Here is a 24,841-nt window from a genome sequence, read left to right as displayed (position 1 = left end):
CTTTCCTCACATTCACCTTTGATGAAGTTCACATACACTCATCACGGACGCTCCCGCAGACACTCAGAGCCACTGCTGGGCTGAGTGGAGACCCCTGTAAAGCACCACTTGACCTTTAACCCCTCCACAGGCTCATAAATATCAGGGCCAGCAGTGCCCAGTCGATAGTACCTGGTCGAGGGGAGTGTTGCTGTTTGTGAAGGAGCTCCGTAAAAGCTCGTGTGGTTCGCCAGAAGGAAATGAATGTTACCATGTGTTATTCTGTTGGATCCCTGTGTGAGAGACATTGGTGTAATTTGTGATGATTTTAAGCAGCACATCAGAGCTGCCCTGTTTCTGCTCCACAGTTATTTATACAGCGACACCATAGCTAATGCCATTAAATGAATGAACGACAATGCAGCCTGAAAGATGCAAAGACAGTCTGAGTGGATACATCGTCTACTGCAAACTTTATTTTGTGGCTCCTTGAAAGGGGGTGTAACACACACCAAGCAACATGACATTGGCACTGCAGTAATGTTTAAGAAGCGTCGACAGCCAGCAGGGGGCGGCGGTGCTGTGGGCGTGCTGCAGGCCGCCTGCCCTGTGTGAAGTCGCACCCCCGGACCCATCGCTCTATCTTGCGCCCATTACAGTAGTCATTCCAGGAGTCCCTGTAGGTAAGCAGATTTAGCATCCCTGCCACTGGACACAGTCATGTGGCCAAACACACCAGGCATGCCCCGCAAATTAGGAGCCCGGTGAGCTCTTTGGGGGGGGGGGGGTAAACTACAGTATGCTTACCAGGACTTCAGCCCCTCCTTCTTGACGATGGTCTTCGTGCAGTTGACAGAGGCGGTCAGATTGTCATTCAGAAGCTCTGCCGGGACCAGAAAGGCATTAGAAAGCTGACCTAGCGAGCTCGCCCCCCCCCCCCGAGGCCGACTCACCCCCTCACCTGCACAGTGCACCTTACAGAGGTTCTCCCCGCCAGCCGTGCCGTCGTTACACCACTTGAAGCTGTTAATCTGGAAGACTCCATAGTCCTTCCCAATGTTGTTGCTGTCACGCACCTTGTCGGTCTTCCACCGGCTTTCCCAGAATGCCATGCAGACGTCTGGAGGGAGCAGAAACACCTGACGGGCTCAGCTGGGTTTGTGGTTCAGGAGCTCAGACCCGAGTACATCCCCAAATATCAGTTCATTTCTTAGTTTAATGTGCTTTGTCAAACTCTAAAAGAGCACTCTGTCACTTTAACACCAAAATCAAACAGCACAAACACAGACACAGCCCGGTCAGCACGGTTCATGCTTACAGTTGCCCAGAGCGAATCCCTCAAATCCATCCAGGCCCTGCTGCTTGAAGATGCGTACCACCTCGCAGCGGCTCAAGCGTCGCCCCCTGCAGGCAGGCAGCAGTGCCAGCAGCACCAGGAACAGCAGTGGCTTTGGCATGGTTCCAGCTCGTCCTCAGTATGCTTGGCCTAGAAAAACTGACATTACCTGCTGCTTAGAGGTTTATATAGAGAGCTGAGGAGACTCGCTGAGACACCCACCCCTCACCCAGCCCCCGCTTTAGCAAGGCTGATTTCTACAGATGGGTAACCATTGAGACACAAACATTTCACACACAACCGTTAAACACGCCCCCTTCTGTTGAAATGATGAAGGTTCCCATTTTCACATGCAGCAGTGTGAGGCCTTGGTCATTGTGAAGTGCCTGTTCATTGCCATTTGATGCCTTAATTAAGCCTGGTGTCAAACTCAATCACTGAAAGGGCTACCAATGAATGAATAACCTCCAATTAATTAGCAGTTCGACCAAGGCTTATTTATTTAGCTGATAATATAACCAAAGCTTTGCAGTTATTTGGTTGAAATCTTTACTTTATGTAAATAACATTTATAAATGTGAACTGTGTAATTCTAAAACATTATACCTGTAATAAACATATTCCATTATTCTCTTTTTAAATAAAACAATGATATACAAAACCCTAACATTATCCACTGGATCCTTTCATAAGAGAAATGGGCTGAGTTTGGTCCCAGGAAATCAAAACAACTAGATTTACATGTAGGACATTTTGCTGAATTTTATGCTAAATCACAGCTATTGAACCTGTCAGCAGGGTGAGGGTAGGAAGACGAAAGGTAAAGTGCAGGTTTGACCAGGACGAGCCAGACTTCCTGGGTAGGACTGTAATGGCAAACATAATCGTCGTCAACCCTTTGGTTTCATCACTTTTCAGAACACACATTGAGATGAATATATTTCTTGACATGGTGACATCATCCACATTAGGTGCACAATTGTTCCTAATTGTGTTTGTGTTTGCAATGTTAATAATAAATAATCTCAAGACAAATTATGTTTTCCCTGCTGTATCAATGTGAACTGTGAATACAAAACTGAAGTTTGTACCGACCTGTGAATTTTGTGTATAATTTGTGTATAATTCCCAATCCATGTTTGAAAACATTTTTTTTGTTTTTATTGATTTTAATAATTAAATGGGGCTGAAATCCCATAAAGCAAGGAAGAAGCCCTTCATTAATGAAAAACAGAGAACCAGGCTGCAGTTTGCAAAATACAAATATATAATTCACAGACACACACCCATAACTTGAGAAATGAGTGAAAAAAAATTGTGCTGTGGTCTCTTAATTTTTTCTGAGGCTGTATATGTATATGCAAATGGATACAAATACACAAAAAAACAAAAACAAATCCCATCCCAAACCGCTGATGCCAGTTTATATATGTACGCATGAGTAAAAAGAATAAACAAAAAGCATGATCAGTCCAAATGAATAACAATGGGAATTATAGTTAAGCATAAATAAATAGAGAAATATACAGTGTAGCTGGAAAATCGAAGTCCATGGAGGAAATAATACAAAGGAGCCCAGACTGGCCAGAACTTATCCGAATTATATTGCAGATGGTGAGTCAGTTTCTCCGACGGGATGAGGGCGCGAAATCTATGATACCCCTAACCCTAACCCTAATCCTAACCCTAACCCAAACCCTAACCCTAACCGTAACCACATACTAGTGTTATATACATCCTAATACCCTGAATCACAATGTGAACCTCCTTCTAAAATTATGGCTATGAGCACATGACCAAAACAAACGGAAAAGTCATACCTTATGTTAATTGCATTTGTAACACAAATTTCTGGAGGCAGACTGGATTAAAACAATCCTATGAAAATTCAGTTCATGGATAGAACCTGAAGTACAACTAGGAAAAATTCCGCTGCAGATGTCACTCCATTCTTCAGGAAGAAATGTTCCCATACTAAGTTAAGCGAATCATAAGCAGATGAGTCTGAATACAGAAATAATCTTTCTAGTGATCTGGCAGATCCCTGAAATAAAATGTAGTACTTGGAGGTAAATAAAAAAATCTTTATGAGAGATGCCAAAGTTACTGAGATCTGCTCTAAGGTCTTTAAAGAATCGTTAGTTATTTGGCATGAAATATCTGACAAATCCTGTAACCATTTGAAGAGATACTCCTGCTCTGTGTCTGGAGATCAGGATTTAACGGCAAAGGTGGACATAAAGAAATGGCAGAGGGGATATTTAAAGTATTTTCTCACATCCCTCCACACCAGAAGTCTGTAATAAATTATTGTGTTGTTATTAAGGGAAGATATCTTATGCATAATATTAATAAAAGGGAGAGGCTTTTAAGCACCATAGGGTAACATACCGATGATTCAAGACCATCTGAATGAGAGTGATACCTTTTCCTGTGGGCCATTTTTCACAGAATATCAAAACCATTTTATGGGGTGTTAAGAATTATCCTGGATGTGGCCCACAGGTCTTGCTTTAGACAAAGGTTTATGTATGTGAAATATCGATCAGACTATCAGTTACAACAGAACGGTTCTGACCTGGGACTTGGACCAAAATCATTCAGATTCATGTGGTTAAAACAGGATTTACTGAGATGAAGTACAGTAATAAAGATCTGGCTAGTTTCTGAACCACATTGCCACCTACTGACCCAATGTACTGGGAGCCGAATAAACAGAGGCATTCACAAGCTTCGGGGTGAGTAACTCTCCATGTCCTGCTTTTATGTCTCGTCTCTGATGCTGGTAGATGATCCTGGCTGGAGACGCACGAGACACCAATAAACACGAGTCTGCTCTGTTGTCCCAGTGCAGCTGCAGTGACCCAGTGTAATAATTGTTAACAAAAAACAAAACAATATGAAAATATTTTTGCAAGCTTAAAATAATTATGATACGAAAATAAAGTAAAAAATAAAGTAAATAAAATCTTTGATTACCATTAATTACTATTCCCTGGAACATGTTTCTACCATTTTGAGGTGGAAAATGTGTACTGAGTGTTCATGTAGGACTGTAAGACCAGACACATAAAATTAAAAAGTAAAATTACTAAAACCTAAACTGACACTAAGGTATATAAAAACTAAACAGAAATATATCTTTCAAATAAAAAGTAATAAAACAACAAAGAAAACTAAAAAATAAACTGCATTTGAAATGAAAATAGAAAATATAAAAACAAAATTAAAAAAATCTAAACTATAATAAAACTGCTGTGACCTCAGCACCATGTGGCCTGATAAACTAGCCCAAGCGTTGGAGCCTCCTCCCCTTGTGAAAGCCCCTGCATTGAGAAACATAACTGCCTAGAGTTTAGGAAACCAATTGCGTTGTCTGCTGGCCGAGCAGGATAACGTGCTCATGGTAATCAGTGTTTCAGAGGGCCTCAGGCAACAACACAGAAACACCGCAAAACCACTGAATTGCGGCACCAGCTGGCGAAAAAGCAGGATGCGCCGCAACAGACTGACCGCACCGAAGTACAGCAGCATCTCAGCAGCAATGGTGAAATTAAACAACTAAAATAAAGCCAAATTCTAACCCCTCAACCCTGTGTGGTGGTGGTGGTGGTGTGGGCATGGGGGCGGGTGGGGGGGATGTCATGCAGCCCAAAGCCAAATGATGATGTGCCTGAATATCTTATCCAAATTCACTGATTCAAACAGCCTCTTCTGGAAAGTTCCTTTTTTCTCAGACCACCGGTTCAGTGTGTATATGTAGTTATCCAGTTTCCAGGACTCAGCTGAGGCAGCCTGGCATTTACTCTTTACGCATTTAATCATTTAAACTTGAAATTAGCTGCCAGTGTTGCGGCATTAAATCATTATATCTGTTAGCGATTTTGTCGTCAAACTGCTTAAGCTCCCAAGTGGCTCAGATAAGCGCCTAGTCGACCTCGTTCTAACTGCTACTTATCGTCCACACAACGGAAAAGGCTGCTTCGAAATAGCAGCAGGCCCCTTCAAGGCTGACGACTGTTACATGTGGACAGGGCTAAGCATGTCATACATTCTATGCCCTCCATGCATGGACTTGATACTGATCAGCCTGCAGAGGAGGACAAACATCAATAGTAAAGATCAGGGTGTGGGTGGTGTGCAGAGCCCCTCTAATACTCACATGGAAAATGCAAACAGTACCAGGCCATCTACATTCTCTAGGGATAAACTGATTCAAGTGTAAAAAATAAACACAGCGTCACAGCAGCTCAGATAAGGCTAAAATGATCAGGGGATTAGTGTGGATCTCTGTGGGGGTTGTCTTTATTCAGCCCGGGGAGATCAAGAACCACCAGCCATTTCTTTAATTAATTTTAAACCCACAATGATATGCTGTTTACAAAAGTAATACTCAGATTTTTGGAATCACTGACATGAAAAATATCTTTTAAGTGATGAGTGCTGCCTTTTCCTATATAATCCCCATTTATCCCCTGCCCCTACACCCCCCAGTAAGTTTATCCAATACTGATGCCCCCTCCACCCATTCCTCAGGTCTGGGGACAGCATTATGCTCTATAACTGTCAGACCTCAGAGAAAACAACCATGGGAAGAAACAGAGAGTGTGAGACCAGCTCTCACACAGCCACCCGCATTCACTCCTACAAAATGCACAGGTGCCCAGCCAGATATGCCTGTGTGTTTGTGGAAGGACAAAATTAACTGCAGCTATGCATGTACCTGTATGCAGGGATACATGTGACATATAAACACCTGCTTGGTGTGTGATGCAATGACACTGATGCCAGTTTGGTCGCCTGGAAACAACTGTGTCCCTCGCCCAGTCGATTAGGGGGCCACAGCTCCGTGCTCTACAGTACTATTGGCATTGTGGGATGTCTACTGTCCAAAAAGACTGGCCAATGAGCCAGGTGGGCAAAGATGGCCTAAATGGGTTAAACTTTCTGCGTTGACCTGTTCAGAGGACCTGGCTTTGCACTCAGCTCTCCCGTTTGTCTCAGTGGTCCTATCCTGGATGAACTCTAATAGGCCCAGAGTAATTTGCTGGTGTTTTACACTAAATGGGGTTCAAGTGAGCTAAAATAGATCCCAGTAAATATCCAAGGGCAGATTTATGAAACTCACTCACAAGAGCAAAAACCAAAAAGACTTAACACCACAAAAGGGGCCTGGCTTTATACTTTAGCTCTTTATAGATCCAGCACAGGGAATTCAGATCCAATTTTCATTGTTCTTAGGCCCTTTCACAACACAGCAGGCAGACTTCTGTCACATTCCTACCTCAGGAACTTGGCTCTATTGTAGTTCCTGGTCCATTTCTTTAGTCTCTACTCTGGGGTAGATACAGAAGTAGGGCTCATAGCAATAAAGCAATGCTTAGCTAATCATGCGCACTGGACTCATTTGGAAGTTACACAGAAGTGCAGGTAAAAGAGATAAAATCATCATTTTTCTATCTCAATTACATTACATGTATTAATGATTACCTTTTTTGCTTGCACCTCCATATTTCTACAACAGAAAATTTGATCTCCACAATTCAATGTCTCCGGTTTTCCTGTCATTTTTATAGTGATGCACAAATATGAAAATTTTGACCGATACTGATAACCAATATATTTTCACTGGTACTGGAGAAACTTCGTGGCAGTGATTATTTACATATGTAATAATGAAATATATAGAACATATGTTTCATCATCTTTTTATTCTGTGGAAAACAAAAGATAGCTCTCCTGGCCGGATTTAATAACGAATTATAAAGATCACGGGCTGTATAAATAAAATGCTGCATCCTCTTTTAAACCTGACGGAAGTTAGGGGGCTGACAAGAGGTAGAGAGATGGCATCAGTGCTGATGGGAGGTAGGGAGATGGTGTCAGTGCTGGCAGGAGGAAGGTAGATGGTGTCAGTGCTGACAGGAGGCAGGGAGATGGCATCAGTGCTGGCAGGAGGTAGGGAGATGGCGTCAGTGCTGGTGGAAGGTAGGGAGATGGCGTCAGTGCTGGCGGGAGGTAGGGAGATTGTCTCAGTGCTGACGGCAGGTAGAGAGATGGTGTCAGTGCTGGCAGGAGGTAGGGAGATGGTCTCAGTGCTGATGGGAGGTAGGGAGATGGTGTCAGTGCTGGCAGGAGGTAGGGAGATGGTGTCAGTGCTGACAGGAGGCAGGGAGATGGCATCAGTGCTGGCGGGAGGTAGGGAGATGGTGTCAGTGCTGACAGGAGGCAGGGAGATGGAGTCAGTGCTGGCAGGAGGTAGGGAGATGGTGTCAGTGCTGACAGGAGGTAGGTAGATGGTGTCAGTGCTGGTGGGAGGTAGAGAGATGGTGTCAGTGCTGACGGCAGGAAGAGAGATGGTGTCAGTGCTGACGGGAGGTGGTAGGGAGATGGTGTCAGTGCTGGCGGGAGGTAAGGAGATGGCGTCAGTGCTGGCAGGAGGAAGGTAGATTGTGTCAGTGCTGACGGGAGGCAGGAAGATGGCATCAGTGCTGGCGGGAGGTAGGGAGATGGTGTCAGTGCTGGCGGGAGGTGGTAGGGAGATGGTGTCAGTGCTGGCGGGAGGTAGGTATATGGTGTCAGTGCTGGCGGGAGGTAGGGAGTTGGCGTCAGTGCTGGCGGGAGGTAGGTATATGGTGTAAGTGCTGGCGGGAGGTAGGGAGATGGTGTCAGTGCTGGCGGGAGGTAAGGAGATGGCGTCAGTGCTGGCAGGAGGAAGGTAGATTGTGTCAGTGCTGACGGGAGGCAGGAAGATGGCATCAGTGCTGGCGTGAGGTAGGGAGATGGTGTCAGTGCTGGCGGGAGGTAGGTATATGGTGTCAGTGCTGGCGGGAGGTAGGGAGTTGGCGTCAGTGCTGGCGGGAGGTAGGGAGATGGTGTCAGTGCTGGCGGGAGGTGGTAGGGAGATGGTGTCAGTGCTGGCGGGAGGTAGGGAGATGGTGTCAGCGCTGGCGGAAGGTGGTAGGGAGATGGTGTCAGTGTTGGCGTGAGGTAGGTATATGGTGTCACTGCTGGCAGGAGGTGGTGGGGAGATGGCTTCAGTGCTGGCAGGAGGCAGGGAGATGGTGTCAGTGGTGGATTTTGGGAAGAAGGTAGTAAATGGTTTTGATTGAGCCGTTAGTTTTTCCTGTAAGATCCATCCAGGTTCCTTTCCTTACTAATCTATCTCTCCTCTCCTACTGTCTCTCTTTAAGCCACTTTCTGCTCTACCTCTCTCTCTCTCTCTCTCTCTCTCTCTCAGTTTGTTAGCCCTCCTTCCCTCCATACTGCCCAGAAGCTGACAGTTAAGTGAAGTGTCTCTCTCGCTGCTGACAGCATGAAGTCCTACTTGCTGCTTCTTCTGCTCTGTCTCTTCGCAGGATGCAAAGGTAAGCTTGAGGCCCAGTAGCCACCACAGTGTTTCCGGGGTATTTAGGAGACCAGGGAAGGGCAAGGTCTTGCTATTAACTTGTACTAGAAGTGGGGTATTTAACAGTCCAATTGCAGCCTCAGCTGAGGAAAGTGTGCAGCACTCCGAGGTGCCACACAGCCAGTGTAGGTAACTGGGTCACGGTGCCACTCTGCTGTTCTGACCCTGACTCAATAAAAACCGCAGGGTCTGCAAGTACACAGAGATGTTTCGGTTCAGCTTCCAGACCCATCACTGCCCAGGAGGAATTCAGGCACTAATTCAGGATTTCTCCACTTGGACTCTGTTTTTGAGTGGTGACATACCCTCAAAAAAGGACAAGACAGGGAAAGAACGATGCTTATAGGGACAGACCCCAACCCCCACAGAGTGCTCTTGGGTGGAGCATAACCCTCTAAAAAACTGGCCTGTGCTGTTTTTGGAACACCAGACTGTCCCCTTTTAGAAAAACATACAATTTCACCTCACATACAGCAGCATAAGCCTCTAATTATAAACAGGGCCTGTACAGTAGGGTTCCCCAACTCCAGTCCAGGAGGGCCAGAATCCAACTCAATTTGCAGGTTTTCATGTTCAAACACATCAACTAAACATGGTAATTAACTGATTAAGATGGGTCTGAGCAGGGAAATCTGCAAACTGTCAGATTCTGCTCTTCCAGGATGAAAATCTAGGAATACGCTCCATCACTCAAAGGGCTGACGGCCGGGTCACATGGCCACCAGGTCTTCACACAGCACACACTGCCCTGCATGATGTAACATCTAACACACCAGCTGCCTATTTGTGATTAATAACCTCCTACCTTCCTCCAGGCCAGAAGAGTGAGTGTGACAGCTTCACTGACCTGAATTTCCACGAGTCCTTTATGGGGACCAATCTGTCCGTGAAGCTGCTGCTGTACACAGGAGCCAATCCAGACTGTGGTCACCAGCTGTCACATCATGACCTCACACACCAGCCACTGTTCAATTTGAGCCGGCGGACTGCCATGGTGATCCACGGGTACCGGCCCACGGGGGCCCCTCCCATCTGGGTGTCTCACATGGTGCACCTGCTGGCTGCACAGGATGACACCAACGTTGTCGTCGTGGACTGGAACCGTGGCGCCGCTAACATTAATTATTTCACCGCTGTGGCTAACAGCCGCAGTGCTGCTGCTAACATCTCCGGCTTCATTCAGAAAATGCAGGTAAAGTCAGACAGGAGAGAGCCTTGGGTGCTCCTATGGTGCCTGTGTGAGAGTATTATAGCACCTGTGTGTTTGTAGCATGACTTGCTTTCTCTTACTCTTCATGCTATAGACTGACTGAAAAATAAATGCTGCCTATACCATTCCCCTGGCTCTGTGTCTCTACATGTCTGCCTGCTGGTCACACTTTCCCTTCTGCTGGTCTCACTTTCTGCTCCACTGGTCTTATTTTCTGCTCAGTTGGTCTCAGTTTCAAAATTATATTTTGTATAGTGCATTTTCACAACATCACATTCACATCTCAAAGTGTTTTACATTATCCCTGCCCAAAGCCCCAAGTGAGCCAGAGGCGACAGTAACAAGGAAAAACTCCCTTTGCATCCTGCTGGTCTTAATTTCTGTCCAGTTGGTCTCACTTTCTCTCCTGCTTGTTTAACTTTCTGCTCTTTTGGTCTCACTTTGTCCATTTGATTTCACTTTTTATCTAGTTGGTCTCACTATCCCTCCTGCTAGTTTCATTTTATGTCCTGTTTATTTCACTTTATGTCCTACTGGTCTTACTTTCTATCCAATTAGTCTTACTTTTCCTTCTGCTGGTCTCACTTTCTGTCCATTTGATCTCACCTTTTGTCCAATTGGTCTCACTGCCCCTCCTGCTAGTTTCATTTTCTGTCCTGCTGATTTCACTTTATGTCCTGCTGGTCTTATTTTCTGTCCAGTTGGTCTCACATCTCCTCCTACTGACCTCACCATGTCTGTACCTTTGCTTTCACTTTCCCTTTTTTCTCTGCTTGCAGGAGCACGGGGCCTCTTTGAGCTCCATCCACTTAATTGGAATGAGTCTGGGGGCACACGTGGCTGGCTTTGTGGGGGCGATGCTAAAAGGCAAAATCGGCAGGATCACAGGTGAGGCTGACGTTTTCTCTTGTCTAGAGTACATCAGTATGTGTACTTATGTGTCAATCCATCCCAGGCCTAGACCCAGCAGGGCCCCTGTTCAATGGGGTACCCCCAGCAGACCGTCTGGACCCCACAGATGCCCTGTTTGTTGATGTTCTGCACACCGACATGAACAGTAGGTACCTCCTCATGATGTACTGTATGTAGAAGGTCTAAGCTCAGCCCCAGAGTGCCTGTGGCCCAAGAGGCTTAAAATATCGTCTTCTGAAGACGTGGATGGACCTGCTAATCAGTGATAGCTAATGAACTCTCCAGGAGGCAATTCCAGCAGTCTTGTTTCAGCATTTCACTGGTTTTTATATTCCTCTCCTTGCCAAATGACAGCTTTTGGAAATCATCTGGAAGCTTCTTCAGAACTGCCATAGCTGGCTCTAAAAAGATGTCCAAATTTATTATCATGCAAGAGCCCTCCTGCCTGCTGACTTGACTGAAGCACTTGTCCATTAGTCTATTTTACAATATATTATTTATTAGATTTTGGAGAGTTTAAAGGGAGTGCTGATCTAAACTACCATCTTCTGTCTTTGGAAACTGGCTTTTACTGTGCATTTAGTTTGAATTTTAGTTCCCCCAGGAAGAGAAAGGAAGTCACTGTGTTCAGAATAACAACATAATCCATGGAAGAGCCACAGCCAAAATTTCACTGGAGTTTAGCATGCTTAAACAGGTTATGTGACGCACATGAAGTTTCCAGAACCAGTGTCAGAATAGCAGCCCCTCCCATTGCCAGGGCTGCAGATGAATTACACTCATTGTCCCGCCTCTGTCATGAGAACCCAGCCTGTGATGCCCTGTAGCATCTGTCTCATCGTCATGTATCACAATGTCAATGTTCCCACAGCCCTGGGGTACAAAGAGTCCCTGGGACACATCGATTTCTACGCTAATGGGGGAGCCGACCAGCCCGGCTGTCCCAAGTCCATCTTCGCAGGTCAGCAAACAAGCATTTCTGGTTGACATCATCTCTATCATCGCTATCTGAACTGGTCCACGAACCAATGACAGGCCACTCGGGATATCAACCATTCATTGTAATATAGGAGAACTTTCCTTATTTAAAACATCAAAGATCATTAAATGAAGCACAGCCCTGACATGTGACGATGTTTTAGAACATAAAGCTGGTGCTGAAACCATTCATTCCCTCTGTCCACCCACTTTGCCATCCCTAATCTCACCCCGCAGGAAAGTCGTACTTTGTCTGTAACCACCAGAGGGCAGTCTTCCTCTTTCTCTGTGCCCTCAACAAGACATGCAGCTTCACCGCCTATCCGTGCTCCTCTTACTCCGACTTCCAGGATGGGCGGTGCCTCTCCTGTGAGCCACTGAGGCCCGCACCCTGCCCTGTCTTTGGTGAGACACCTCATGTGGGTGGTGCTGTACTACAAACTGGGGTAGTAGCGCTGTTACCCTTCCCCCCCACACCGTGGGACAGGTTGGGTTACTGCCAGAGGACAAACATAAACCAGGCCCTAAATAAAAACAAATATAACTATAACCAGGCAGAGTCATTTTCCAGTCACACTGATTCCATCCATCTGAAAGAGGGGAACAAGCCACTGTGCAATGGTGCTCTCATGACTGACTGTACCTCCATGTCCATAGGTTATGATGTCAGAGGGTGGAGGGACATTGTGGTGCAGCAGGGCCAAACCAGGGCCTATTTCTCCACTACCGCAGAGTCACCTTACTGCAGTGAGTCTGTGACGCGCACACAGAGTCACTGCCTGTGTTTTAGCATTAGCATTATTGGCACAATCCTGATCACCAATTCTGATCATCATCACCAATTCATGCTGCAGTCTGGGTAGGGTATTGGGATCGCAATATAATGGGGGGACCTGTGCCACTGTTGCCCACCACAGAGAGCAGCTACCGTGTGGACATGGTGACCTGGAACCAGTTCACACGCTGGGGGATTGTGGTTCTCAAGTTACACAGCGGCAGGAGGGTGACAGAGACCCGCATGGACCAGTGAGCTCATCTGCCTCTGTTTCCCAGACATGCCACAGAGACAGAAGTCACAGATAGACATACAGACACAGACGGGAGTCACGGACAAACAGACAGAGAGGAGTCACAGAGAGACACAGGGGCAGGAGTCAGAGAGACACAACTGATACATCAATGCACACGTCATACACATTTATATTTTCAACACTTCAGAATCCTGTAGGCTTCAACCTGATTTTCACACCTGTGTTCTCTCTGGCCCAGTAAAGTGATCCGGTTCGAGCAGTACACAGCCACTCGCATGCTGGCCCAGTTTGACGAGGACCTGCACCCAGTCCAGAAGATCTCCATCCGCTTCATCACGGGCAACATAATTGGACCCAAGTACAAGCTGCGGCTACTACGGATCCGGCTCACGCCACTGGGAGAGCCCAACAGGTCAGGGTCTCAGTGCGTGTGACACACGGGGCTGTCCTTTTCCCTGCATGACTGTCCCATCACCCACTGCTAAACATGCATTTCTGTGTGCCGCATGGTCTCCTCCGCAGGCTATTGGTGTGCTGCTATGACATCATCCTGGAGGAGAACACGGAAGCATCATTCAGGCCCAGGCCATGTGAGGAGCCGGGCTTCTGAAGAGAGCAAGGATCTTACTCAAGGAAGGGTTTCTACTATCTACCAAGGGGATCTAGTACCATAAGAAGTGAACAGCCAAGCAGCGCTAATGAACAGCTCACACTGTGTAGACATCAAGACAGAAGTGTAACATGTGGATCACTGTCAGAGAGCTTCCAGATATGGGAGCAGAGCACACAGAGGTCACGTAGATGGCCTTCCTGAGGTCCGACTGGCTCTACGAAATGACTGATGGGCCACAGGGAAACTGTACCTGCAGGGGGAGGGGGTCAGACTCAGCATTCATGTCGCTGTGGGAAATCACAGATACCTCTTCATATTGGAAATGCTTTGTTAAGTTAGGACCTGAATAAAGAGTCATTTCGCTTTGATATACATGGATTATATATGTATGGATTAATTTCAGTATACGTACAGGCGGAGGGTGGCTACGTCAGCTATATACTCCATAAACACTGTTCAATCAGGCTATTGTGTCTACAGGCTGATACCATATAATCTGCATATATATCCTGTATAATCACAGGTGCACATCAGTTGGATATAATGTGATATCTCCCGCTTTTACCTGGAGGCTCGTCACCGCCATTCCGCCCGCATAAGCGCGTAACCACATTATAAGGCGGAAAACACTTTTCCGGACGGAGCCCCCCCTTAACCCCAACCCCGACCGTAACCGTAACACTAATCCTGACCATAATCCTGTTTCCTGTTCTTTTACTTTGAACTTTTTCTCCGTTTCATGTCGCCTCAGGACTCAAAAGCAAGTGATTCAAAAGCGAGTGATTCCAGGGACTAAATCAGAAAAATGACGAAAGTGATGAAAGTTTACAGATGATTTAAAAATTAATTTTTGATTTTTATAAAGGTAATTTTGCGTGTTAGACTCACCCGCAGCACACTACAGCAGATCACCGTGGCGATGCTGCCCCCGGTGGCGGCGGTTTGTCATCGCCGGCGCCTGTTCCACTCTGGTCTTAAATCAAGCTAAAGTGCACTTAGGCTGAGTCACCCACGATTCGGCTCTTCCTAAACTGGAGACAGTTAACTTATAATTCATCTTTGTCAGTGCAAACCCCTCCATGGAGTGACTCCATTACCGCAATAGAGTAAAAATGGACATGACTGCAAAGAAGTAGGATAAAACCATATAATCACAGGATGATTTTTGTTACATTTTTCATCTTTTATGAGGCAGTAAAAACACCAACAGTACAATGGGGATGACATAAATCAGATTTGTTCAGAGCGCTGACCTGGCTTTATAGACACAGATTAGTAACCAGTGCATTGAGACCAACATGAAATGGTCCAGGGTTTGAGCCTGTCAAGTAACCCTGGAGATGAGGAATCTCAGTTTGTGATGGACTCTCTCCTCTGCTCAAGGGGAAAGGATGGAAATCACAGAATAGCAAGAGGAAACGAGCAAGGGACAGAAGAGAGACTGCCCCCGATGCACTCTGACCACTATGACACTGTTTTCCTCTGCGTGTTGCTCTGAAATCAATGGCTCATGGATCAGAGTAAAAACTGCATCAAATGTTCACTGTGCTGCCCACTTTGCACCCTGTGATCAGGGCGCCAGGCACTGCATAATGCACTGAATGCATCAGAAATACCCCAAACCCTGATGCTGGCATCAACCAAAGGATCCCAGTACCAATTAAACACTGCAAATCACTTCAAGTGCCTAAAGGTGTGTTATAATCACCACACTGATGAGTCGAACAGTTAGTATTGGCTCAGTCATGCGGGCGGTAAGCAGGCGCAGCTCAGATGAAGCGCTTGTTTTCTTCCAGGTAGTTGTAGGGGTCGCCATCGAAGGGCAGCGGCGGGGGACGATTGTAAATCCCCGTGAGGAAGATCACAACTGTCCCCACGGTCATGATCGGTGTGACCACATAAAGGCAGAGGCGGTCGATGGTCCTGGCAATGCCGCTCCAGTTGTCCTTTTCCTGGAATTGGGAATGTGGGGGTTAGTTTGTTAGATGACAATAAACATGAGGGCTTCACTGTGGCGCCTTCACTTTACAGGCAACAGGATCGAGACTGAGCCCTAAACCTCAATGCCTGACATTCACAATCAGGTGTGACTCATACACAAAACTGTTGCTTAAACTCTCTAAACAGGCTGACAACAGGAAGAGTGTCCCTGTACAGCCACCGTAGCCACCCCCCTCACCTGCCCCCCCAGAGCCTCTCACCTCATTGTAGTCGTTCTTCTCGTGCATGTGCTTGACAATATAATTGGCCCCATCCACAGCTGGCTTCATCTCTGAGAAGAGTTGGTCACTGGCTTCATCCTCATCGCTCGCCTTGTGCACTGCGACGAAGAGCAAAGACACAACGTCAGGTCCGAGGATCTGCAGGCTGACCGCCCCCCGGAGCAGACATCGCTAGGTATCATTAGATATGACTAGGAACATGTTTCATACTGGAACAGCCAATTCATCCTGAACAGTGGCGTGCACAGACATTTTGGGGGGCAAGTGCTCCAGGGGGAAAAAAGGGCACTTTTTGCATATGTGGAAAACCTTTTCTTTTTATAATAAAAAAAACGCACAGGTTAAATGCAATTTGACTTTTATTTCAAAACATTCTCTAAAAATAGACCAAAATGTATGAGAACGAATAAGACTGACTGTGGTCATTACAAGAACAGGGCAGAATGGTCGTTTTCACAGGCAATTGGGAACTGCCTATTTTTCCTTTAGCAAATTAATGTGTTAATGTTGCCAATATGTTACACCAAAAAAAATTAACATGTCTAACCAGTGCTTCTCAAAACTTTTAACATGCACCCCCAACACCGTACCCTTCAAACTACCAATAACAACGTCACTGTTCTGTCACAATCAGGTCACAACACAGTGCGTAAATGTCTGCGAGCATCGCTGAGTCAGTAACAACCAGTTAGGCTAAAGACTGCATCTTTAGACAGTTGGACGGTGTTCTAACTTTCTCACAGGAGACACCTACTAAAGACAGTCAAAGACATTAATTTCAATCTTACCAAAGTAGGACAGTAGTTGACGTTAGTTATGGAAAGGCTAATCCACAAAAACGGAGAAACGTCCATAATTCTATTATTCATAATCATGTCAAGGTTTTAGGTTTTTCTGCAGTTCCATCTCTAAAAAGTGTGATGTCTTCCCGTCACTGACTTCAGTTTGAAAACTTTGTATTTATTCACAGATTTCCGCGAGATCATCCTAAAATTTGTAACGAAAAATGGGCTCAAAAGAGCCCTCTGCCTAACGGCATGTAGCCTATAGCATAACGTGATATTTTCAATAGTGTATGCAAAAAGGTCGGAATTGATGGAGAGTGGGGTTGCCTAAATGGTTTAGGTTACATTTTAAATGTGTCGTTTTTTTGTTTATCCATATGGATGGATGGAGGGGGCAAGCTGGCAAAGTTTGTCATGTGCAGTTTCTGACAGGCTACTTCACAACAAAACAATTGCAGGTTGGTCTTAGAGGGCAAACTGAATAATTTCACTCGATTCATGGGTTACCTGACTGGTTGGGAAGGGAAAGAGCTGCCGTGTTGTCCGCCGTGGCTCCCAGTCGCTATAGTTAGCCTACTATGCCTACTCCAAGTAGTCCTATGTCATGCCGCTGCTACACGCCCCACAACAAATGAACTGCAAGCGTGTTCACGTGACACGGTGACAGTGAAAAAGCGACAGGGTTCGGGTGTCTTTGAAGAAGGGGCACAAATCAAGCCATTATTTTCACACCTTTTTAAATCGCGCAGCTTTAAAAAAAAAATAAAAATCACGTCTTTCAAAAGGGCACTTTTTTGGACTGAGGGCAAAAGGGCAAGTGCTTCAGCACCACCTCGTCTCTATCTGTGCACGCCAGTGATCCTGAAGATGTGGTCCACCTTAAAAAAGCAGCTCCACTCGTCAGTTGGACACAGCAAGAAATTCTGGGCCCTATGACAACACGTCACCTTGGGCCTCCATGGTGACATCTGGGTCCTCCACAGTACAATTTGCCAAGTGGGGGGAACACATACATTTTTTTCCCGTAATCAGAAGTCCTTATGAAGTGTGGGCCCCCCTTAATCTGACACCCCTGATATCACCCCTACTGCTGTTATAAATAAATACAGTCTTCAGTATGCTGACCCAGTATATCCATATAGAGACTTATGCAGCATCTGTTATATGCTTCTTCTTAACAGACCAGCTCTCTGTGGTGCAGCTCTCTTGCCCATAGTGACCTGTAGAGGGAGCCCTGGATGAGACTCACCAGCAGCGGCCGTGGCGCGGGGGGCCAGGCCGTGCCTCTCCGACTGCTTCTCGAACATCAGCTCACTGCGTGACTTGACGCTGTAGTACTCCTCCGCCTTGGCAATGTAACCCACTGAGCTGGAGCGGCGTGCCAGCGCCCCCCCATGGCCGGGCTCGCTATCCGCAGGCCGCGACATGCGCAGGAAGCGGGGCAGCCTCTCCAGGAAGAACTAGGGGGGGACAGGCCTCGTTACATCACTGGACGTTCCAGGCAGCTGGGTAGCATCTCCATCAGAGCTGCACTTTAACGGCATGCTGGCCTCTTCTGAGGTTTGACTGTTTCTGTAGCATGCTGGCGGATTTGGCTTCCAGCCTCTTTTCAAAGTAATTATCTGAATAAAAATACACTAAATACAACCACTCCTCGTTTAGCGGCGACCTCGGTTGGTGACCACTCACAAATGCGATGGTAATAAAAAATTCATCTTCTGACCATTGCATGCATTTAGGACCAAATTCTTCTAAATGAAGGCTACAAGAAACGAAGTATGGATGGCTGAGGAAACATCGTGAGCATGGTCAAGGTCACGCCCAGGCGACTGTGGTTTTCACCTAGTGACCTTCACCTATTTTACTTTATAACCTGGTCGTTTGAACGGAACTCAGTTGCTAATGGAGGTTGCAGTTATCAATATAACCTTTAAGCTTCTTTACTATAGAGCATGGGCATAAATGACGGGGGAATAGGGGGTTCTAACTCCCCCAATAGATCAAAACCAGCTAATATATCCCCACCCCCACCCCCCCACCCCTAAATGGATGGAGACCTCAACCCCCCCAATAGTCAAACCAAAGTTACCCCCTTGCTATAGAGGACCATCTTCATCTTGCCTTAATTCTGTGCTGTTAGGTGCGAATGCATTTGTCTGTGGGCCCCAGGCTGACATCAGTATGGACACTCAGGTGTTGCCCATTTTAACCAACTTTTCTATTTTCCCCAAGACGGGACAGGGCCCTGATGTTTGCCAGGGTCAGGGTTATAGCCTAGGACAGCCTAGGCATTAATCCGCCCCTGTGTACCATCATCTTTCGGAAGTCCTGTCTGTTTGAGGTCAGGTTTTGGACGCTAATTTTCCTGCGGTATTTCCCCAAACCAGCTCATTTGCACATTTCATAGAAATTTCCCAGCAATCGCATGGGCATCCTGTGGCTCTCAGCATGATAATATGCAAAGCGTTTTCCTTTCTGACATATGGCTGTACTCTAGGGCGCCCCCTCCCCCCCCGCCCCCACCTCCTTGGTCCACTCTGACATGACGTGGGTGCTGGGGGTGCGGAAGTGCAGGTTGAGCACGACAACGCAGTTGAGCACCACCACAGTGACGAGCACCATGATGAACATCAAGTACCTGGGGGAGGGAGAGGCAGACAGGAAATCAGTTACCACCTGACCAGGGATTCCGGAGAACCTGGGACCATGTTGAACTGTACGAGGCAGATATGACCTACCAGGCTGTCATGTTTATTAATGAGCCTCTGACCCAAATGTACCCCCCCCCATCCCAAACATGCCCCCGACGCCCATGGCAGTTACTTGACAAAGAGCGGGATGGCCATGGATGTCTCAGGCAGCCTCTGCGATATTAGCAGCAGGAACACAGACTGCGCCAGAAGCACGGAGATAGACAGAGTCATCTTCTCCCCACCTGTAGGGGGCAAGAGAGTATCGAAGCACACCATGAACTGTTTCACCCACACCCAGATACAAACTGCTAGAAGCTGTTCTACTGAAATGGTGCAACACATGTACACAAGGATATGTTTACATTTTTGTGGGGACTCTTATTACATCTTGGTTAAAAAACACCCAACCACAGGCCAACAAAAAACAAATTTATCCATGGACATACACACACTTATAGATACAGACTGTCACACACTTAATCATAATGTTCCGTTACATGTTTGTTATTGTATTATTATTATTATTGAATTTGTGTTTTTTCTGAGCTCCTGTAAAATTTTCTGCGATGCATGCATGACAGAGATCCAGTGGTTGGCGCTCTCACTGTCGGCCGGCAGGTAGTACACGAGCGAGGCCATGAAGGAGATGAGCACGCAGGGAATGATGATGTTGATGATGTAGAAGAGTGGCTTGCGCCGGATGATGAGGTAGAAGGTGATGTCCTGGTGCTTGTTGCTGTCCATGGGGATGTTCTTGTACGTGTTCTTCTTGGCTGGCTTGTGCACGATCTCCCACTCCCCGTTTTCTGCGGCACAGCAACATTAGGCCCACATCAGTACTAAGTGTGGATTTCAGAGTATGAATTACAGTGAACTGTAAGCAGAAGCCAGGAGAGGAGCAGGGAAAGGTACAAACTCACACAGATTCCATCACCCCTGCAGAGGCGGAGAGCCATCAGGCTACCAAGCTAAACACGCCGAGGGCCATTTTCACAGCTCAGCTGACATTTGAAGCTCAGGATGGATTCAGCTTTCAGGTTAATTAGCATCAGGAGGAACATCAATAACTAAGAGTTGTGATGGAGTGATAGAGGAGGACATGGGAATGCTGCTATGTGTATGGGTGGGGCCAATGGCAACGCAGTCTATCCTGTGTATGGGTGGGGCCAATGGCAACGCAGTCTATCCTGTGTATGGGTGGGGCCAATGGCAACGCAGTCTATCCTGTGTATGGGTGGGGCCAATGGCAACACAGTCTATCCTGTGTATGAGTGGGGCCAATGGCAACGCAGTCTATCCTGTGTATGGATGGAGCCAATGGCAATGCAGTCTATCCTGTGTATGGGTGGGGCCAATGGCAACGCAGTCTATCCTGTGTATGAGTGGGGCCAATGGCAACACAGTCTGTCCTGTGTATGGATGGGGCCAATAGCAACACAGTCTATCCTGTGTATGAGTGGGGCCAATGGCAACACAGTCTGTCCTGTATATGGATGGGGCCAATAGCAACGCAGTCTATCCTGTGTATGGATGGAGCCAATGGCAATGCAGTCTATCCTGTGTATGGGTGGGGCCAATGGCAACGCAGTCTATCCTGTGTATGAGTGGGGCCAATGGCAACACAGTCTGTCCTGTGTATGGATGGGGCCAATAGCAACACAGTCTATCCTGTGTATGAGTGGGGCCAATGGCAACACAGTCTGTCCTGTATATGGATGGGGCCAATAGCAACGCAGTCTATCCTGTGTATGAGTGGGGCCAATGGCAACACAGTCTGTCCTGTATATGGACAGGGTCAATAGCAATGCAGTCTATCCTGTGTATGGATGGGGCCAATGGCAACGCAGTCTATCCTGTGTATGGGTGGAGCCAATGGCAACACAGTCTGTCCTGTGTATGGCTGGGGCCAATAGCAACGCAGTCTATCCTGTGTATGAGTGGGGCCAATGGCAACACAGTCTGTCCTGTGTATGGATGGGGCCAATAGCAACGCAGTCTATCCTGTGTATGGATGGGGCCAATGGCAGCACAGTCTATCCTGTGTATGAGTGGGGCCAATGGCAACACAGTCTGTCCTGTATATGGACAGGGTCAATAGCAATGCAGTCTATCCTGTGTATGGATGGGGCCAATGGCAACGCAGTCTATCCTGTGTATGGATGGGGCCAATGGCAACGCAGTCTAACCTGTGTATGAGTGGGGCCAATGGCAACACAGTCTGTCCTGTGTATGGGTGGAGCCAATGGCAACGCAGTCTATCCTGTGTATGAGTGGGGCCAATGGCAACACAGTCTGTCCTGTATATGGACAGGGTCAATAGCAACGCAGTCTATCCTGTGTATGGATGGGGCCAATGGCAGCACAGTCTATCCTGTGTATGAGTGGGGCCAATGGCAACACAGTCTGTCCTGTATATGGACAGGGTCAATAGCAATGCAGTCTATCCTGTGTATGGATGGGGCCAATGGCAACGCAGTCTATCCTGTGTATGGATGGGGCCAATGGCAACGCAGTCTAACCTGTGTATGAGTGGGGCCAATGGCAACACAGTCTGTCCTGTGTATGGGTGGAGCCAATGGCAACGCAGTCTATCCTGTGTATGAGTGAGGCCAATGGCAACGCAGTCTATCCTGTGTATGAGTGGGGCCAATGGCAACACAGTCTGTCCTGTATATGGACAGGGTCAATAGCAATGCAGTCTGTCCTGTGTATGGACAGGGTCAATAGCAATGCAAGCTACCTGTGAATGCTGCAGGGTCGATGGAAATCCACTCCACTGTGTATGTCTTCTGAGTGGCTTCATCAACTTCCTGCTTCAGGTGCATGGTGATCTCTTTGGCGTTGTAGGTCAGCGCACTGGAGGACAACATACTGATCTGTCCTCAAGGCATCTTTTGGACAGTAGTCATTATTTCTGTCCTTAATAAGAAACAACAAGCCTATCAAAGAAAGGCATGTTTCTTAAGCGTACTTGATCAATTGGAGGGGCCTGTAGGGCTTTCAGCACCATGGTAACTACTTATGAATTAAATTTGACTCTCAGGTCCAGCACCTGATTGGTCAGAGCCATCTGACAGTAGACTAGTTATACAGAAATGCCCAGATTGACATTCCCTGAAAGCGGCCATGCTGACCCCTGCAGGAGAATAGCTGCTGCTGTTTGCTTGAGAATGATGCTCTAAAAAAACTTCCTAAAGTACCCGCCAGCATGGCCTGTACCTGAACTTTAGTGTGCAGTTCTGCCAGTCAAATGGGAAGTAGTTGACATTGATGGCACAGGAGCTGCGGAAGATGGCGGGTGGCAGCCAGTAGACAGAGCCGTCGGGGTAGACCAGCACATTGCAGTAATAGGCGACCTGGAACTGGGCATCATTGCTGGTGTGGGGTGACATGGCACAGCAGGTAATTCAACCAGCAGATCCTTAATCACAGTTTACACCTTGGTTTTAGCAAGCAAGCCCACTCTTTTCTGCTTTCAATACTGTAAGCATGCCGAGGGAGGGTTGCACAGCCAGCACACCCAGAGGTTTCTTTCTCCCTACTTGGGGATTTTTGGTTCCTCCCCTCCATTTTCATCTGGCTTGCATTATTTAATTTCTTTCCCTCCTTTTCCCCGTTTTTTACTGCTCTCTCTAATGATGTTGTGATGTATCAAAAAACATGTATCAAAGCACCTCAGGACGACTCTGTCATGAAAGGCGCTACACAAACTTAAATTGAATTGAATTGAATTCGACATGGTATGAGGATAAGTCGAGCTTCACAGACCTTTGGTGGGGGGGGGGGTTCAGTATCGTCACATGCGCTCATGCTTACTCACTTATTCTCCAGCACGATTTCGGGAAGCCAAATCATGCTGGATGGCAACCGGAGAACATCGATATCCCCGAATTCCGAGGTGTTCCAGGACAGCCGTGGGTCGGACCACATCTGGAGATAACAAGAAACTAGAACCTTCCAGAGCCAGGACGGTCAATCAGCTGCCGCCACAGAGCAGCTAACACGCCCAGGTGAATATTGAACACTGAAGCCAAGATGAGCGCAGATACAGGAGCTGGGTGTACATTTGCCTACTCACATGCTCCATCCAAACGTTTGTAAGCAGCGTTTCATCAACTTCTTTCTAAAAAAAAAAAAAACTTCTAAAAATAAGTAGCTGAGTAGATTTCAGAAATGATTATTATGGGTGTCTCGGATAAATAGAGCGAAAGCTCAGCGTGGCACTCACCAGCGAGATGAGGTTTGACAGGATGAGGGCGAGATACACGTCCACCGCATCGTCCTTGTTGCCCACTGGCCGCAGCTCCTTGTTATAGCCGCGCTCCTTCATCAAGTAGTTCAGGAGCTGCTCTTCCTCGTTCCTGGCCCAACATCCTGAGTGCCGAGGTGAGACGAGAGAGTGGTTGGAATGAGGAGCCCATGATCCGGTGCAATGAGATCACCAACAAGACAGCATTACACTTTCCCGAAACATGCACTCGATGGTAAAAGGAATCCATACTTACAGGCGGTCATTTTTGTATATAATTTACACTATTTATTATTTAGAGTAAATATGCAGTAGAGACTCAAGACAAAGCCAACCAATCCAAAGCTAAAAAATAAACCCTTGACACACAACTTTCGTTTACTGTAGACTCTTCCACCATGCCTTTCAAAATGATGAACAGCAAAAAAGGCTCCACAGCTTTCATCTCATCCATGTCACAGTCAAAGCGTTTTCTGAGAAAATACATGAACTTATGATGACGTGTCACAAGGACGCACGGTTGAGGGGGGTTTTGAGACATACCTGCGGTGTAGAGTGAAATCCAGAACAACACGGCAAAAGCAAAGTAGGACACTTTCATGATAGTTTCCCTCCTTTGTTACACAGTCTTTCGCAATGAGGAGTCTCTTTAAGCCTTCTGCTGTCGGCCCCTGATGGACAGGAGCAGGTGGGGGAACTGGGAGCCCAAAATAGACGTGCTGGGTTTCGGGAATGGCTGGTGGGGGCAGGAACCAAGAGAAAAACAAAAGAAAGAGGAGCCGAGCTTGATTTTGGCAGCCCACAGAATCGGTCCATCAGATTTTAGGCAGCTTTTACCCCTGAATCCATAAATCTTGAGCAGTCAGTCTTCACCTTGTTCAGTGCAAAGAAGTCGGAGCGAAGCCCCGAGCAGAGGGGGCACCCGTAGGCTGGTGTAAAGCCCTACATAGCAAACTGTTTGGCAGAGACATGGGCCCAAAACAAGCCACGCTGACCAGCCAATACCATGCACCCCTGAATGACAGCAAGTTTCCCAATGGGGAATAGACAGGGGGGTGTCTATGTGTGGAGGGGAGGGGGGGTATACATCCAGATAAGACAAGTCTCAAACACCACTTGTAAGCTGGAAAGTGCCACAGTTTGACGAGGCAGGAGTCTTAGACAAAATGTTGCTCATTATGACGCACGAGTCAAACACTCCGCAGCCTCTGATTAAATGGCCTGACCATGTGCTCAGGAGTGTGTTATTTCAGCTGAATGCATGGTGCCCAGTCAGTCACATAGCATAAATTCCTGGACACAAACTGAACACATTCCAGCTTCTCTGACAGACTTTACCAGAGAAGACAGCAAGGGCATACACTCACCTAAAGGATTATTAGGAACACCATACTAATACGGTGTTTGACCCCCTTTCGCCTTCAG

The 24,841-nt window shown here is 47.0% G+C and overlaps 3 protein-coding genes across 5 annotated transcripts; 1 reads left to right on the top strand and 2 right to left on the bottom strand.

Moving 5' to 3' along the window:
- Nucleotides 1-433: 433 nt before the first annotated feature.
- LOC111836773 (lysozyme C-like) lies at nt 434-1,489 on the bottom strand. The gene is made up of 4 exons (XM_023798329.2): nt 1,298-1,489; nt 941-1,099; nt 787-862; nt 434-656 (listed from the first exon to the last, which is right to left on the bottom strand). The coding sequence occupies exons 1-4, from the start codon at nt 1,434-1,436 to the stop codon at nt 524-526; spliced, it is 507 nt and encodes a 168-aa protein (XP_023654097.2). The 5' UTR covers nt 1,437-1,489; the 3' UTR covers nt 434-523.
- A 7,103-nt stretch (nt 1,490-8,592) lies between these two features.
- Nucleotides 8,593-13,986, top strand: lipib (lipase, member Ib). Of its 3 annotated transcripts, XM_023798332.2 has the most exons (10): nt 8,593-8,682; nt 9,539-9,915; nt 10,713-10,821; nt 10,889-10,990; nt 11,717-11,806; nt 12,061-12,228; nt 12,481-12,570; nt 12,741-12,849; nt 13,093-13,266; nt 13,377-13,986. In XM_023798332.2, exons 1-10 carry the CDS (start codon nt 8,631-8,633, stop codon nt 13,462-13,464), a joined length of 1,359 nt encoding a protein of 452 aa, XP_023654100.2. In that variant the 5' UTR covers nt 8,593-8,630; the 3' UTR covers nt 13,465-13,986. The 3 variants fall into 3 exon arrangements, with proteins under 3 accessions (XP_023654100.2, XP_072567533.1, XP_072567532.1); XM_072711432.1 differs by lacking the exon at nt 12,481-12,570 and having other exon boundaries at nt 13,093-13,417; XM_072711431.1 differs by having other exon boundaries at nt 12,061-12,570; nt 13,093-13,417.
- Nucleotides 13,987-14,600: 614 nt separating this feature from the next.
- chrnd (cholinergic receptor, nicotinic, delta (muscle)) lies at nt 14,601-24,386 on the bottom strand. Its single transcript, XM_023798334.2, has 12 exons — nt 23,960-24,386; nt 23,396-23,541; nt 23,246-23,290; nt 22,988-23,097; nt 22,387-22,542; nt 21,908-22,023; nt 19,773-19,973; nt 19,298-19,409; nt 18,998-19,112; nt 17,724-17,934; nt 15,669-15,787; nt 14,601-15,419 (listed from the first exon to the last, which is right to left on the bottom strand). Exons 1-12 carry the CDS (start codon nt 24,015-24,017, stop codon nt 15,237-15,239), a joined length of 1,572 nt encoding a protein of 523 aa, XP_023654102.1. The 5' UTR covers nt 24,018-24,386; the 3' UTR covers nt 14,601-15,236.
- Between the last annotated feature and the right edge of the window lie 455 nt (nt 24,387-24,841).

This window comes from Paramormyrops kingsleyae, chromosome 4 (assembly GCF_048594095.1).
Source record: "Paramormyrops kingsleyae isolate MSU_618 chromosome 4, PKINGS_0.4, whole genome shotgun sequence".
Lineage (NCBI taxonomy): Eukaryota > Metazoa > Chordata > Actinopteri > Osteoglossiformes > Mormyridae > Paramormyrops > Paramormyrops kingsleyae.
Note: the sequence above shows the minus strand (reverse complement) of the source record. Positions and strands in the feature narration are given on the sequence as shown.

Bases quoted from the DNA above. Each gene is read 5' to 3' on its own strand.
- lipib (XM_072711431.1), top strand. From the start codon at position 8,631: ATGAAGTCCTACTTGCTGCTTCTTCTGCTCTGTCTCTTCGCAGGATGC. The intron at 10,822-10,888 runs GTGAGGCTGACG...AATCCATCCCAG, and splicing joins CAAAATCGGCAGGATCACAG to GCCTAGACCCAGCAGGGCCC. The intron at 10,991-11,716 runs GTAGGTACCTCC...ATGTTCCCACAG, and splicing joins TCTGCACACCGACATGAACA to CCCTGGGGTACAAAGAGTCC.
- LOC111836773 (XM_023798329.2), bottom strand. From the start codon at position 1,436: ATGCCAAAGCCACTGCTGTTCCTGGTGCTGCTGGCACTGCTGCCTGCC. The intron at 1,100-1,297 runs GTAAGCATGAAC...TGCTCCCTCCAG, and splicing joins GGGATTCGCTCTGGGCAACT to ACGTCTGCATGGCATTCTGG. The intron at 863-940 runs GTGAGGGGGTGA...TGGTCCCGGCAG, and splicing joins CTGTAAGGTGCACTGTGCAG to AGCTTCTGAATGACAATCTG.
- chrnd (XM_023798334.2), bottom strand. From the start codon at position 24,017: ATGAAAGTGTCCTACTTTGCTTTTGCCGTGTTGTTCTGGATTTCACTC. The intron at 23,291-23,395 runs GTGAGTGCCACG...TTTTTTTTTTAG, and splicing joins TGTCAAACCTCATCTCGCTG to AAAGAAGTTGATGAAACGCT. The intron at 22,543-22,987 runs GTGAGTAAGCAT...ACCCCACACCAG, and splicing joins GAAATCGTGCTGGAGAATAA to CAATGATGCCCAGTTCCAGG.